General features: G+C 35.7%; 1 protein-coding gene across 2 annotated transcripts in view; it reads left to right on the forward strand.

Annotated features, from left to right (window-relative positions):
* The window catches only part of UNC5C (unc-5 netrin receptor C), a 339,947-nt gene that overhangs the window by 280,882 nt on the left and 42,373 nt on the right, over positions 1-16,692 (forward strand). For both annotated transcript variants that reach the window (XM_072940307.1, XM_072940312.1), the window contains exon 8: positions 15,783-15,839. In XM_072940307.1, coding sequence (XP_072796408.1) covers positions 15,783-15,839 — 57 coding nt within the window. The remainder of the gene's footprint in view (positions 1-15,782; positions 15,840-16,692) is intronic.

Consider the following 16,692-nt stretch of genomic DNA (forward strand, 5'->3'; position numbering starts at 1 on the left):
TATCCTTTAACTGGCTACAAAATGTACACTGTAGTGTAGTATATTTTATAACCCAAATTGGTACTTAGGAGTAATACAGAGTTAAATATATAGAAAATGTTAGTCAATGCCTATTCAGTAATTTGTTTAAAATAATCATATTCAAATAAATTTCTTCCTTAGCCACTTTCCTCATTATAGACACCTTTGACTCAAAATATGTAGAAATACTGGGTAAAATATTAAAACTTAAAAGACATACACACACTCCTGGAGTGTGTGTGTGTGAGAGAGAGGCTATCAAATTCTAAAGAAAGATAAAGAAATGCTCAAGTGCTAGAAATGAAGTAGGGACTCAAATCTAGAGAAGTACCTGAATGAGTGGACACCGGAACAACCAAGAGGGGCATTGGACATGGAGGTAGGTCTAGCGGGTGGCAGTTAGGGTTTCAGTTCTGAGGCTGGGAGTTGAAAGTGAGAACTCTGAATAAAACTGGTCTCTTAAGTGGCTGCCCCCATCATAAAGAATAGCTGGAAATTCTCTACTCATCAGCCCAGGGAAGCCACAGGAAAATTCATGGTAAAGAAAAGAAAAGTGAAGTCTTAAGTAAAACCACAACCCTACACCCAGTCTGGATAGGGAGTCTAAGGCAGAGGGAGCGAAATACCCAAGTATATGTAACTTACATACTTGGTAACGCTCCTGGAGTACCAGCAGAAGTGAACAGCAAGCCATTCTCTAGAGTTCTTTCCACAACTCAAGGGCATTGGTCTATGATAAAAATAGCCCACTCCTGAAAATGAACTTCAAATACAAAGTTTTATGTCACCCAGAGGGAATAGTCTGCTGCAAGGGAGAGTTGGCAACATAATAAATAGGTGAGTTAGTACTCTAATAACATGGGCTGCTAGAGTAATCTGAATTAGGCTATAAAATAAATAAAAAGATAAACCTTTCATAAGCACAAATGAAAAAATAGAATATGGTGAAAAGGGCAGACAGATTTAGGGAAAAATCAAATGGAATGTGATCCACTGAAAGTTAAAATTCAATGGAAGTCTAAAAATCAGATCACGTAAGAGACAGCTTTATATAACTCTGAACCTAAAATTAGTAAACTGGAATGTAGATCTCATGAAACTTTTCTGAATACAGGGAGGAAAGATAAAGTGAGTGATTATATAAAAGATAGGTTATAACACATGGAAAATAGAATGAGAAAAGTCTCAACTATATTATTCAAGAAAGCAAAATTAAAAGTTTTCCAGGCAAAATAGGGAGGGCTTACTACTCACAAACTCTCAATAAATTATGAAAAATGTAAAAATTGATTCTTTAAAAAAAAAGAGGGACCAATTAAGGGACAGTTGAAAATAAGATGAAACTAAAGTATAGACAACATTAACACAGAATATGGGAAGTTATAATGTTCTAATTTTTGTATATTCAGGAAAAGAACAGCAATGCTATTTGCATTAGACTTTACTGATTCAAGTGTTCCAGTTAAAATGTCAAGACTGACTACATAAAGGTTGAATATATAAATTCAGAATAAGATTTTTAAGAGCAGGAAAGTAGCAAAAAACAAGTGTAGTTAAAATTGAAAACAAGATGGTATATATTACCATTATCATATATCAAGGATAATAATGTGAATGAATTAAACCTACCTATTAAAGATAATTCAAAATTAAAGGAAAAAATTCAGTTTTATAACGTTTGTGAGAGACATACTTAAATCATAACTGTAGTGAAGGACTGAAAGTGAAGAATTGGAACTTACAATATGGTTCAATCTTTATTTTAAAATGTCCAGTTAATGGCTTTGATTATCTGATTGGGCCATTCTTAATTCAATTCCACTTCCCAGTACACCCAAGTAACATATATTAAAGATTGGTTTTACTCATAGTTTTCATTTAGATTCTTATTTTTCTTAACTTTTATTGTTTTTAGAATGCTTAATTTTCTTTTGAATTATTAATCAAAAGTTTTCTCAATTGTTTACCAGGCTATTAGTTTTTGTGTAAGACATCTTAGAAATCCAAGTGTTTCCTCAATGCCAACTAAAGTTTTTGTTTTTTTTTAAAATTGGAGTACAGTCAGTTATAATGTGTCAATTTCTGGTATACAGTCATGCATATACTTATATATATCTGTTGTCATATCCTTTTTCATTAAAGATTACTACAAGATATTGAATATAGCTCCCGGTGCTATACAGACAAAATTTGTTTTTTAATCTGTTTTTATATTTAGTGGCTAACATTTATAAATCTCAAACTCCCGAATTTATCCCTTCCCACTCCCTTGCCCCAGTAACCATAAGATTATTTACTATGTCTGCAAGTCTTTCTGTTTTGTAGATAGATTCATAGTGTACTTTTTTTTCTTTTTTTCTTTTTTTTAGATTCCACATTTGAGTGATATCATGTGGTATTTTTCTTTCTCTTTTTGCCTTACTTCACTTAGAATGATCCCTGGGTCAATCCATGTTAATGTAAATGGCACTATTTTATTCTCTTTTATGGCAGAGTAGCATTCCATTGTATAAATATACCACAACTTCTTTATCCAGTCACCTGTTGCTGGACATTTAGGTTCCTTCCATGTCTTGGCTATTGTATATAGTGCTGCTATGCATTTTGTGGTGCGTGTATGTTTTCAAATTAAAAGTTCCTCCAGATATATACTGAGAAGTGGGGTTGCTGGATTATATGGTAGGTCTATTTTTAGTTTTTTGATGAATCTCCATACTGTTTTCCATAATGGCTACACCAAACTACATTCCCACCAACAGTGTAGAAGGGTTCCCTTTCCTCCACACCCTCTCCAGCATTTATCTTTCATGGACTTTTGCATGATGGCCATTCTGATTTGTGTGAGGTGATACCTCATTGTAGTTTTGATTTGCATTTCTCTGATAATTAGCGATATTGAGTATTTTTTCATGTGCCTATTGGCCATTTTTGTGTTTTCATTGCGGAGTTGCTTGTTTAGGTCCTCTGCTCATTTTTGGATTGGGTTTTTTTGTTTGTTTGTTATTAAGTTGTATGAGCTGTTTGTATATTCTGGAAATTAAGCCTTTGTCAGTCACATCATTTGCAAATATTTTCTCCCATCCCGTAAGTTGTTGTTTTGCTTACGGTTTCCTTTGCTGTGCAAAAGCTTTTAAGTTTAATTTGGTCCCATTTATTTTTGCTCTTATTTCTACTTCCTGGGTAGGCTGCCCTAGGAAAACATTGCTAAGATTTATGTCAGAGAATGTTTTGCCTATGTTTTCTTCTAGATTTATCATGTCTTGTCTTATATTTAAGTCTTTAAGCTATTTTGAGTTTTTGTGTAAGGACAACTGAAGTTTTTAATCAAAAGACTTTGAGGATTATTTACAAAATTATTCAGTATTTTGAAGATATAATAATGCTAAATGTTAGCAAATGTGCAGTAAAGTAGAATCTCTTGTATTTTGCAAATGGGAATACAGATTTTTATGATTATTTGGGGAAGCAATTTGACAATGAGTTAAGAGCTTTATAATTATTTATATCCTTTGATACTGTAATTCTATGTCAATGGATAAATTTTAAGTAATTGTGAATACCTAAAATATATGTGCCAAATATGTTTATATTCTTTGCATTTTATTGTAAAAATGCAAAATCTTAAAGTCCAATGTTATATCAGTGATTAAGTAATACATATTCATAAGGTGGAATATCATATAGCCACTAAAATATTTTTGATGGTTTAACATGTAAAAGCAGAATGTGGATTTATATATGCATTTAGTCATAACCATATAAAAATAAGCTTAGGAAAAAGATGAGTGAAATTTATGCATTTATGCTAGTGAGATTACAAGTAATTTTTTTCTTTTTTAATGTGCTTTCTTCCTCCATATTCTTTATACTTAGTGTTTTATCATGTTGTAATTGTAAATGACTTTTTAAAAAAGGAATGTTGCAGACTGGCTAGAACAACTGCATGATCTTGAAAACAGGACTCTCGTCTTGGGGTTTGAGATGTAGCAGTATCACTGGCCTGCCCTGGAAATTTGGTCACATTGATTCAAATTAGATTAGATTTAAATTAGATTACCAAGAAAAAGATTTTCATAAAATAGTTGTATAAAACCCTAGTTGTATAAAACCCTAGGTGCAAGAGTTACTTATAGCCAGTAAACCAAGTGCATATATAAAAGGATTTTGAAAACACAGAGATTTGGAACTGAATTACACTTTTGCATTATTTCTCAGTTGCTTATCTTCTACATATTACTCTGTCCTTGCAACTATACTTTTTTTTTTTTTGAAGTACCATCAGTTATAATGTGTCAGTTTCTGGTGTACAGCACAATGTCCCAGTCATGCGTATACATAAATATATTTGTTTTCATATTTCATATTTAAACTGTTTAATAAATTGACTTCATTATATGATAGTATGTAACTTCATTTGTGAAATAAGGTTGGGGTCTTTAAGCAATTTCAGAAACTCCAGTAGATTTTTAAGCCATCCACACACAGTTGATATTGAAGTTGATAACATATATCATGTATACGTTACACTGGATATATCCTCATTGACCTGAAAAAAGTAGTTCTTACACTGGAGACACTACTTTCAAATTAAGGACTTCCAGAAAAATTGATGTTACTTCACTAGAATACATTATTAAAGGGTAATTAAAAACCATCAGAGTCATTTGATATCCCAGAAAGAAGTTGGACATTATTGGTTTAAAAGCACAGTGTTAATTGAGAAACAAAATTAAATACTGGAGTCCTTAGGTATGTAAAAGGTATGGATTGCATTGAACAAGAAAGGGTAGATGACTTTGAGCACTTTTCACTATTGAAAATAACTAAGCATACATGTCTGATATCGCTGATACAAGAAACTTAACGTTAATAACAGATTACTGTTTTATTTAATAATACTATAAAATAGCATACTTATTCAGAAGGCAGTGATGGATGGTCTATTGTGATGTGCACCTACTTACATTTCTTTTTAACATCCCTGAGTTTATATGAAAGTAGCTCCTGGTTTTGCCATATGGTTTTATTTATTTTTTAATTGAAGTACAGTCAGTTACAGTGTGTCAGTCTCTGGTGTACAGTACAATGTCCCAACCATATATATACATACGTACATTCATTTTCATATTTTTTCCATTAAAGGTTATTACAAGATATTGAACACAGTTCCCTGTGCTATACACAAAAAACTTTTAAAAATCTATTTTTATATATAGTGGCTAACATTTATAAATCTCAAACTCCCAAATTTATCTCCTCCCATCCCCCTTCCCTGGTAACTATAAGATTGTGTACTAAGTCTGTGAGTCTGCTTCTGTTTTATAGATGAGTTCATAGTGTGCTTTTTTTTTTTAAGATTCAACAGATGAGTGATATCATATGTTATTTTTCTTTCTTTCTGGCTTACTTCACTTAGAATGATGATCTCTAGGTCCATCCATGTTGCGGAAAATGGCATTATTTTATTCTTTTTTATGGCAGAGTAGTATTTCATTGTATAAACATACTGCAGCTTCTTTATCCTGTTACCTGTTGATGGACATTTAGGTGGTTCCATGTCTTGGCTATTGTAACTAGTGCTGCTATGAACATAGGGGTGCATGTATCTTTTTGAATTAGAGTTCCTTCCAGATGTATACCCAGAAGTGGGATTACTGGATCATACTCTATTTTTAGTTTTTTGATGAATCTCCATACTGTTTTCCATAATGACTACACCAAACTACGTTCCCACCAGCAGTATAGAAAGGTTCCCTTTTTCTCCACACCCTATCTAGCATTTATCATTCGTGGACTTTTGAATAATGGCCTTCTGACTTGTGTGAGGTGATACCTCCTTGTAGTTTTGATTTGCATTTCTCTGATAATTAGTGATATTGAGCATTTTTTTTCATATGTCTATTGGGAATTTGTATTTCTTCATTGGAGAAATGCTTGTTTAGGTCTTCTGCCCATTTTTCGATTGGGTTGTTTGGAGTTTTTTGTTATTAAGTTGTATGAGCTGTTTATATATTCTCGAAATTAAGCCTTTGTTAGTTGCATCATTTGCAAATATTTTCTCCCATTCGGTTGGTTGTTTTGTTTTGCTTATGATTTCCTTTGCTGTGCAAAAGCTTATGAGTTTAATTAGGTCCCATTTGTTTATTTTTGCTCTTATTTCCATTGCCTGGGTAGACTGCTCTAGGAGAACATTGCTAAGATTTATGGCAGAATGTTTTGCCTGTGTTTTCTTCTAGGAAATTTATCATGTCTTGTCTTATATTTAAGTCTTTAAACCATTTTGAGTTTATTTTTGTTTATGGAGTGAGGGAGTGTTCTAACTTCATTGATTTACATGCTACTACCCAGTTTTCCCAACACCACTTGCTGAAGAGACTGTGTTTTCTCCATTGTATATTCTTGCCTCCTTTATCAAAGATTTGACCATAGGTCTGTGGATTTATTTGTGGGCTATCTGTTCTGTTCCGTTGATCCATGTGTCTGTTTTTATGCCAATACCATGCTGTTTTGATTACTGTAGCTCTGTGATATTGGCTGAAGTTTGGGAGGATAACAGACTACTCACTAGAAATGAAATAGAATTAGCAATAAAAAACCTCCCTGCAAACAAAAGTCCAGGATCAAGATGGCTTCACTAGGGAATTCTATCAAACATCATACAAAGAAGAATTCCTACTGGCCCTTCTCAAACTCTTCCAAAAGATAGGAAAGGAGAGAGTACTCCCAAACTCGTTCCATGCAGCCACCATCATCCTGATACCAAAACCAGACGAAGACACTACCAAAAATGAAAATTACAGGCCAATATCACCGATGAACATAGATGCAAAAATCCTCAACAAAATATTAACAAACAGAATCCAACAGCACATAAAAGAAAATCATACATCATGATCAAGTTGGATTCATCCCAGGAACACAAGTGTGGTTCAACATATGCAAATCAATCAATGTGGTACACCACATCCACAAAAGAAAGGACAAAAACCACATCATGTGATTTTGAAATAGGATTTGTGTGAAATGGTTTATGCTGAAATAAAACTGTATTACCAAGACCTAATAACTTAACTTTTATAATCTTTATAATGAATTTGTAGTAATACTTTGTCATGGTTGGTGTACAATGATTTGACCCATGCTTACCTTTTCCTTCTGAAAATAGCAGTCCAAGGACTATGTATATGTGGTTTGGTCCAGAAATGGTATTTTGTATTTATTTATGAACACACTCAATTAGATTATTCCATTACTGCATCTGTTCCTGTGGACTTTGGTTTTTTATCCCATTTGAAGTTTGGAGTCCCACATAGGGATATGTAAGAGTTCAAATCTGAATTTAGAATTAGTCCTTGCTAAGGAGGGTTTATGCCACAGTAGACAAATTAGAAATTGCAATTTACAAATAAGAACGGCCTGGAATTGTGTCTGCATCAGTGAACTTCCTGACTTTGGGAAATTAAAATGTTATGCAGTCTTCAAATTTAGCACTTTCTACTCATTAAAATATTTGCATGTCACCCAGCTCTTCCATTAATTCTCACGTACAGAGGAAGTGGCAGAAGTCTGTAAATTGTAGTGTGGACACACTGCATACCAGGGCCCCCGGGATCCCAGGTGCATTTAATATGAGGAAATAATTTACTTTACAAATAGTCTGTTCTTCACTTTAGCATGATGTGTTTATAACCACTGATAGGCATCTGAGAAGGTGCTAGTCAGTTTCCAGTGAAATTCTTGTCAACACAGCACTTTGATAGGAAACCATAATTATGAGTGTCAGACAGTGAGTGCTTTTATCTATAGTTTGAAAGAAGTTGATGTCATAGCTCTGTCTGTATAGTCCTGGATATTTGTCGTGTCCCAGCTGGCAAATAAATATTCTGTCCGTGGACTTACTGCCCAACACAGTGCTCTGCTGTCTCCAGTATAATGAGTGTGGTTTGCTTTTGGTTTTTTCCTTTCTGGTAGAACATTTTCCTGCTTTTCAAAGCAGGGATGTGGTTAGGAAATTTAGCCCCCAGGAACCTACTGAAGACCTCTGCAGCCCCAAACAGATTCATTTGAAAGGGCAAATGGCAAGGTCTTCAGCTTCCAGGTTGCAAAGGAAACTCCGAGGGAATCGAAGTGTACCACCTTTCACAGCCACAGCAAAGCATGGACTCCTTCAAGATCACATAGAGGCAGGGCTAGGGCTTTCGCTTTTCTTTTTGCCTGAAGAAACCAGCAGATAGGGTGATGTACACTAGGAATCAGCCTCTGCTTCAGGACTCTTGTCACTTTACTTTTTCTATCAGATGTCTTTTCTGCTATGGATTTATTTGTCAGTGCCTTTGGATTTAATAATTTATCCTCCTGCAAAAGCATTGATGAAGAGAGAATCTACTGCTTTGAAAACACTTGGGCAGCTTATCTGGGGGTTTGATTTTATTCAGCTGTTGAGTTAAATTTCAGATGTTTATTCATCACCTACTGTGGGTCACGAGATAAGACTTTTATATCTGAGATGTTCATTCTCTGCTCTTCATTTTCAGAAGGGTGTGGTTGTCAGTGTTGAGAATAGGGCAGTGAATCAGTTAATGAAGCAGGGCCGACTGTCCTGTGAAGGCTGGAGCACAAGTTACCACAGCAGTTTAGATAACTGATATCAGTGATAAGCAAATGGTCTTTTCAATTTTTGTTGTCATGTCCTAGGATTTATGTATTCATTTATTTGGAGTTCTTTAAGCCCTTGTCAATAAATAAACCCTCAGAAGAGTGGTAAATTATAATAAATGACCATGAGTGTCTTTGACAGGCCTGACCTTTGACATCATTAGTGCAGTCCTGATGGGCTGGCTAGATAAGAACCAACCTAAAAGGAAAACCCCAAAATCTGGATTTGTTTATTTTGAATGGCTCTTGAGGTTTTTAATAAGAACATTTGCATCAGAAGAAATGTAATTGGGATGAGAAAAATACATATGTTGGCTTAGTGTAAGGTCATGGAGGGGTGAGGGGGGTGGAAAGGAAAAAAAAAAAAAAGACCAAGCAGCCAGGTCAAGGAGAGGGGAAAATCCATCAAGAACAGATTTCTCTAATGCTGGGATCATAAAAATGAGGACAGATCTTATGAAGGTGGTATCTTGTACTTCAGATAGATAAATATGCTAACACTAACCAAAAGCTTGAATTCAAAAACAGGTACCTTTCTAGAATCCACTTAATGCTTTATAAACTATAATTGAGTTATGTCATATTCATAACTTATGTACTATTCCCCATATGAGATATTCATTAATCCTCTATTTAATCCTAACAATATAAAACCTGTTTACATGTGTTAGGTCGTAGGTGTAGCTCCAGATTGAAATACAATGCATAAGCTTGAAAGCAAGCAGGAACACCTTATAAAACTCCACCTATCTCCCTTTTGACAACAAATTCGATAACGAATCTAAAGACAGACTTAATTCCCAGACCTCTACAGAAAGACTTTTCTTTTATGTGTTCCTTAAATTTAGCTCAGTGGTTCTCAAACTTTGGAGGACGTAAAAATTACTGTATCATATATTTTAGTTTGAAAGAATTTCAGATAGAATTTTAATTTTATTCACTTTCCACCAAATACAATGACTTAAGGCCCTGGCATTAGTTGCTTTTGACTAGAATCTGTGTTTGGCAGGGCCAAACTGAAGCAAAATTGACCTGAGTTCAATTTAATAAAACTCAAAAAGTACAAAAAAAAAAAAACCCCTTAAAACAGAACTTTTGATATTCCCCTAATAATAGCTCTATCTTGGGAAGGAAGAATCCAAGGCCTAAAACTGAAACAGCCCACCCAACGCCCACAAGTTAGTGCAAGAGCCAATATATGAACCCAAATCTGTCTCATTTTGAAAAAAGCCTTTTTCACATGGGCTCTTGGATGCTGAAAGCAAGTAGTTGCCAGCTTTTATTGCTTTAAAACGTGACTTTCTTCTTACGTAGTGTCCCTCCAGTTATTGATGTTTATTCCTTTTTCCTGTTGGCATCATTTTGAGAGAAACAAAGCTTCTCTTTTAAATATTTCTATTGACAGCCAGGTTGTATGCCACATACAGCGCGGTTATCGTACATCGACAACTGCGTCATCCCAGCAGGCTCTCAAGTTACATTAGAGTAGAAATGCCCAAGCTTGGCTCCCGTCTTTGCTTACCCCACACTTGAAACAAAAGACACTGTTTGGAAGTTATTTTATTTAAGGGCAAAAGTTTCTCTGTTGTTTTAGTTTTCTCATGAATATCAATGATAATACTTCACATGGAGAGGTATTTTCTAGTCTAAATAATTAGCGTTACCTCATTCAATAACTGAATTGCAAATTAAGCCATGAACATAGCAAGCCTTTTCTGTTATTTCCTTGCCTCTCCTCACTTAAATATTTTCATTAATGTTGGACAGTACTTATAAGCAGGATAAACTGTAGCTCAAGAACTGGGATCTGCCCCTCACGTTGCAGTTTCACCAGCTTTGTGATGTTAGGCAAGTCCTTTCATCCCTCTGTGCCCCGTCTCCTCAGTCTGCATCTACAAAGGGATTAGAACAGGGCATTCTAATCAAAGGTCTATTTTAACTCTAACATCCTGGGGGACTGCGAGTTAGTAAGGACATAATCTTGGTTTTGAGGAATTTAAACCTGGCCAGTGATGCTCAGAAGTTCTAATGTTTCTCACTTTGGCAAATTTGCTTGATAACTTTTTCTATTAACATACTACTTATGGCACTAAAACAGTTTGAATTATCGTTTTAAAAACTTAATCATAAGATCATCATTTTGACTGTCATCTGTTATTTGTAGCACATGAAAATTTAAAAGACTGGAAAAAATCAAAGCAGTTGGTGTTTATTGGGGAAATGAAGTTTTACATAGAGTTCCTGGCTTGTTCCTGAGATTTCCCAAATATAAACCCACTAAATAGGCTATGTTCAGGCATGTTATTGCACAATTACGAGCCATATACTGAAGGATAACTTGGTCTTACTTAGTGCTGTATAAAACCAAGGAAAGCTCGCTTTCCTTTTTAAAATACTCGGGCATGGGCTCTCATCTTTTATAACAGTTGGACATCAGCTGAAAAATATGGGCAAACGCCATCTCTAGTCTAAAGGATGACCTTGTGAAAATTAGAAAAAGTCATTCCTTCCTCAGGTCATTTAACCACCATCAGTCAGAGCATTATTATATTAACAGTCCAGATCTGTAGCCAACACAGATGTACACGGGCCACCAGAGCTGATCAGTGCAAACCCTGCACATTGTCAGCCTTAGCGACGGGACGATGGAAACCAAATTTGAATCTCAACACTTTTCTTGACTGTAAACTATCATTTCCCATCTATGGGACGGATTTTCCTCATCTGAAAAAGGTTGAGCTAGATAATCTCTTGAAAGGATGTTTTGAGCAATTATGACATGGCTTCCTAGCATAAGAAGCATTTCACTATTTAGAAACAGCCTACTCTTGCTCTGGCTTTCAAACTGTTCATGCCTTCTCCTAAACTTTCTTGCCACAGTCAGACTTCTTCCAATCTCTATTCTCAAATAGGAATCAGGAAAGTCTCCTATTTGAATAGGAAAACAATTCTTTTAAAATATTTTATAATATTTTTAGATATTTAGATTAAAAAAAAAAAAAGCACTGCTCTGTGTTGGCTTCCCCTAGTTGAAGTTGCTGAGGCTGCTGTAGCCAGTGGGGGCATGTCCTGCTCCCTTCCCCAAGCTCTACACCTGTCAGCCCACAGATTGTGTCTTTGAAAGTTATCAGTGGAGGTACGTTTTGTTCCAGAGAGTTCTTCCATGGCAGGACTGTTCCTCCCATTGCAGGACATTCAGCATCCATGGTCCTCATTAAATTCCATAAACAACCCCCTAATCATTATGACAAACATTAGAAATGGCACCAACTCTGGTTGAGAAACCATTTTAGCATCTAGTTGCTCTCTGGCCCTGGAAATTTGCTTCTGAAACCTGCCACTGTATCTTTGCCAGAAGCCACAAAGGCCAGGAATAACCTCTTTAAAAGGAGAAGGTGAAAGAGTATACAGTACTTAAGAGTGCATTGGTTGTGGCTTTTCAGAAAAACTGGGCTCCTTGTCTGTGTCATAACTAGGTAACCTGAAATCCAGATTTCCTATTCATTTTATTAAATAGTAGGCTGTGTCAACTCTGCACATAAAATCTCTCGAGAGCCCAGTGTGCCTACAATGTGCATCATAGTGGTGTTGACACAGTTGTCGTTTACTGATTGCTTGCAGTGTACCAGCACTTTACAAATCTCATTTATCCTTTCCACAGCTATATGGAAGTGAGTATTTATAATCCCTTACACAGATTAGAAAACTGATGCTTAGAGAAATGAAATAGTTTGACCAGGCTCTCGTAGTGACAAGGCTAGGATTCAGACTAAAGTCCATGAGACTGAAAATCTCAGTTTCACTGCCTTGGCCAACAGCGAAGGTGCTTTTTCGATCGACCTGACTTTAAAGTAGTAAGAGAGTTAACTGGAATCTCTAACTCAGGAACTAGGCTGCTGATAGTGACACTAAAAACAATTATTTTGCACTGTGTTCTGCCAGAGATGTGATTTTTCATGATCGCTAGGACCACTCTCAGCAGGATCACCTCATTAGCTGAAGAAAATGTCCCCTGTGGTTCCGTGAGAGACAGATCAGATGGAGAAGTATGAAAACAAACTCTAGAAAGTGGTTCTGTGTTCCCCGCGTGTAGGGGATGGAGCAGTAATCCCCTTTTCTGATTCCCAGCTTCCTAAGTGGTGTTTTAGTTGCGTATTGCAGAAGTGTTTTGAAAAGGATGGAAAAAGTTTTACGGAGCTGCCTTCCAAAACTCTTTATCAGTGTTTCCATAACAGAGTAAATTGGGGTGTTGAACCATTGGTGAGTGTACTTAATACTTACTTGTCTGTTTTAAATTTTCCCATGTTGGAAAATAACAGTTTGGCTAGATTACTCACTGTTGGCTACAAGGAATAACTAATAGTGAGGTGTTTTTTTTTTTAAATTTTAGAATAACCTCAAATGCAACACTCTGTTAAGTATATTGATACACCTATTGATAGATATCCCCCAGGCTATGTTTCATAGATACTATCCATAAAATCCTGTCACTTCATTCCCTTGCTTCTCCATTATCTGTAGAGAAACCAAAGTGATCTTTTCAAAATTACATTCACTCACAGGATTAGCATTTTATTTAGAATAACATTGAATGCCTCCTCGTGGACCGTCATGCCTGCATGACCTGCCTGCTGCTCATCGCCCTGAGCCCACCTCCTCCCTCTCTCCTCTCACTCCCTACCCTCTAACGGCTCTGGTTTCATGTCAGGACTTTTGCATCCACTGTCCCTCTTCAGGGAGCATTGTTTCCTCTAGATCTTTACTTGCTTGCTTCTTTCTCATTATACAAGCTTCAGTTTAAATTTCATTTCAACAGAAGATTCTTCCCTGATTCCCTGAGTTGGTCATTCTTTTATCTCTATCACATTATGTTCTTTTGTTTTACTTTCCAAAAGGACGCATTTGAAATGACCTTCATTATTTTGTTTATTTTCTGTTAAACAGGAATGAAAGCAGTGACTTTTCCCATCTCTTTTGTCATTGTACCCCTACGCCTAGAATAGAACCCAGGGGTAATAGGGTTCAGGAGTACTTCTTAGGTGAATGAATGAATGGATGAATGAATGGATTCCAGTTCTGTGCCTGAGAATAATAAGTCTCAGATGAATACCATAAGGCACAAAAATATTTATTGAGTGGTCCAGATGTACATAAACATGGGAAAGTAGAGATTAAACATGAAAACATTATCAGCTTCCTCTTTATTATTCCTTGGTCTGTCTGTCAAGAATAGGAACTCTGCTGGGAAGTGGAGATGAAAGCCAGGGGAGACCCAGAACTGCTTTACAGGGTCAAGTTTCGGCCCGAGCTGTGTCTCTGAAGACAGGCTTCTCCCTTTGTCAGGTCCAGCTCTTCTTCTTCTTCCTCCTACAGGCCCACTCTGATTCTTACCAAAATTTTCAGACCATCCCTAAATCCTCATTTCTAGGCCCTCCCACCTTCAAAAAAATAAATCTTTTGACATCCCTCTATTTAACATCATCCCTACAACAGTGACATCAATTATCTGGTCTCCTGTGCTAGCAGTGAAATTATATTGTCTTAAGTCTTTGGGTTTCAAAAATAAATAACCTTTTTTTCTTGTGCTTGTATATGTCCCAGATGTCCTTTTATTGAGTTCACAGAATACAAATGGAAAAAGGTTATTACCAGACAGAAGTGTTTAAAAATGAAAATCAAACCTAATACATGGACTCAGACAACTGGAATAAGGAATATAATATTTATAAAACTGAGTAGGAGGTTGCAATCATTGCTCTAAAATAAAGCATTAAAAATTAATTCAGAGCAAATCTGTCTGTGCTATAGCAAACCTCTCTTTCATTAAGGTAGCACTGCATGTTTCTCTAGAATTAGTTCCCTCAAAATAGGTAAATAGCTTTTAAGAACTGTGTGTTCTACAAAGTACGAAAGATCTACCTGAGGCATGATTTAGAGTTACCTTTAGTATCATTACAGGCCTTTAATTTTAACAGTTGCAGTTTCTCTACATTTTTTGCTCTTGAGTATTACTAGGAAAGTTTAACTCACATGGTTCTTACTCATCTTCATTTGATTAATCCAAATGGTGCTGTTATCATTTGATTAATTCATGTATTGTAGAATATTAAATATTAGGAAACGGTGGGTGCTAGTTATGTCATACTTGAAATTCTTCCCTAGATTTTCATTTCAAAAAATTTACGTTCCACATTTTTTAAATGTTTTCTGCTGGTTTTTTACTTCACATTTATTGCTATTATTTTTTTTTTGTTATTTTCATCATCAGTCATTCTCATCATTATGTTTCCTACCTTTTAGAATACACTAAAAAGAAAGGAAAATAAAACTGCTGGTGTTATTTCTGCATTTACTATTGGGATGAGCTTTTTATTTTACCCGATTTACACTATTCCTCTGAGGCCCTAAAATAAATAACCTTATAACCTCTACATGCTATTGATTTTTAAATGATTTCAAATAAAAAGCATCCAGTTTCAACTGCATTGACAAACTGCTTGGTCCCTGGGCAAAACCTATTGGATTCCTGTTAAATGGAGAGGCAAGAAACAAACGAAAATCCAAAAAATAGATGTGAGACAGAGGGAGGAGAGGTGGTCTTGCTCAGCTCAGTAAATGGGTATTTAACCTTTGACCAATGACGACAGGTCTTCTTTGGTTCTGTTAGACCGAGAGCAAGCTGTTATGATTAAATAAAAGAGAAAAAAAACTGTTTAGAGCCTTACTGAATGTGTCCTGGGAATTAAAGCATATGGCAGGGATAAGGAAAAAAGATTTTCCTTATGCTAATGACCCTTGATGTCTGAAATAAATTAGATCCATTAGAGTTTATGCTCAATAAAAGAAAGACTTTAAGCACTCCGAAGTTAGTGACTCGAGACCAGTTTTTGCTCTGAAATTCAATCTGCCTACTTATTAATTCTTAGTGAGACTCCAGAGCAGACAGGAGATGCAGAATCATAATTCTGTACTGAACCAGAATTTTAAAGGACCCAGGTTTCTTCTCCTTTTATTTTAATTAAACCATTTTTCATGCTTCTCGTTTTGTTTCCCTGATTAATTTGATTTTGTTCCCATTTTTGTTTCATTTTTTGTTTCTTTTCAAGGTTTCATTTATCCTATTTCAACTGAACAGAGAACCCAGAATGAATATGGATTTTCTTGTAAGTTTGATGTTTGGTTTTTATGTTGCTGAATAATCATTTAACGTTATTGCCCCCAGTTCAAGTTTACCTTTCTTTGCATCACAGATGTGCACGCAGGAAATAGGCACCTAATATATTCTAACATGAAAAACAAATTAGATTTTCACTGCTGAAGAGAAGAAAGGGTTATTTCAAGTCTCAGCCAGCTTTAAAATCTATCAGTTTACCGTTCAAAGCTTGAGTCCCAGTAGCTGACAAAACACTTCATGAAATATGCTGATCTAAATAAAGGGCAGAGTTCAAATGCTAAAAAGTAAAGGAATGAGAAAATGCACATCTATTGAATTAGAAATCATGAATGTTGTGTAAGTAATTACAGCCTGGTAAAGTAAAACATTAAGGATTTAGATACAGTATTCTGATCAGAATTCAGAATGCAGCTGTAGGGCCTCAAATAAAACCCAGTGGCAAAGTGAAGTCAGCACTTTGAAAGCAGTGCTTACATAACCAGAGGGTTTGGTATGGCACTAGTTTTCCAAAAAGATCTGTCAATGTTGACTTGATTGATGTGAAAACAGATATTCTGGAAACTTTGAGAAAGACAATCGTTTAAAAAGAAAGAAGATTCTTTCACATATAGTACATTTAAACACAAAATACTAAGAGAGATGAAGGGATTTCCCATAGGGAATTCTTTTGTACTGTCGCTGTATTGAAGGTACACGACTTGAGAGCATGGGTGATCACGTGGGCTACTGGCAAGCCAAGGGATGCATCATTGCACCAGAAAAATCATGTGGCTGTGAGTCTTAAGAGAAAGTAGTGGCTCCTCAACTCTTGGGAAGGCATCATGGGACCTACAAATCTGAAA

This window comes from Vicugna pacos, chromosome 2 (genome assembly GCF_048564905.1).
Source record: "Vicugna pacos chromosome 2, VicPac4, whole genome shotgun sequence".
Classification (NCBI taxonomy): Eukaryota; Metazoa; Chordata; class Mammalia; order Artiodactyla; family Camelidae; genus Vicugna; species Vicugna pacos.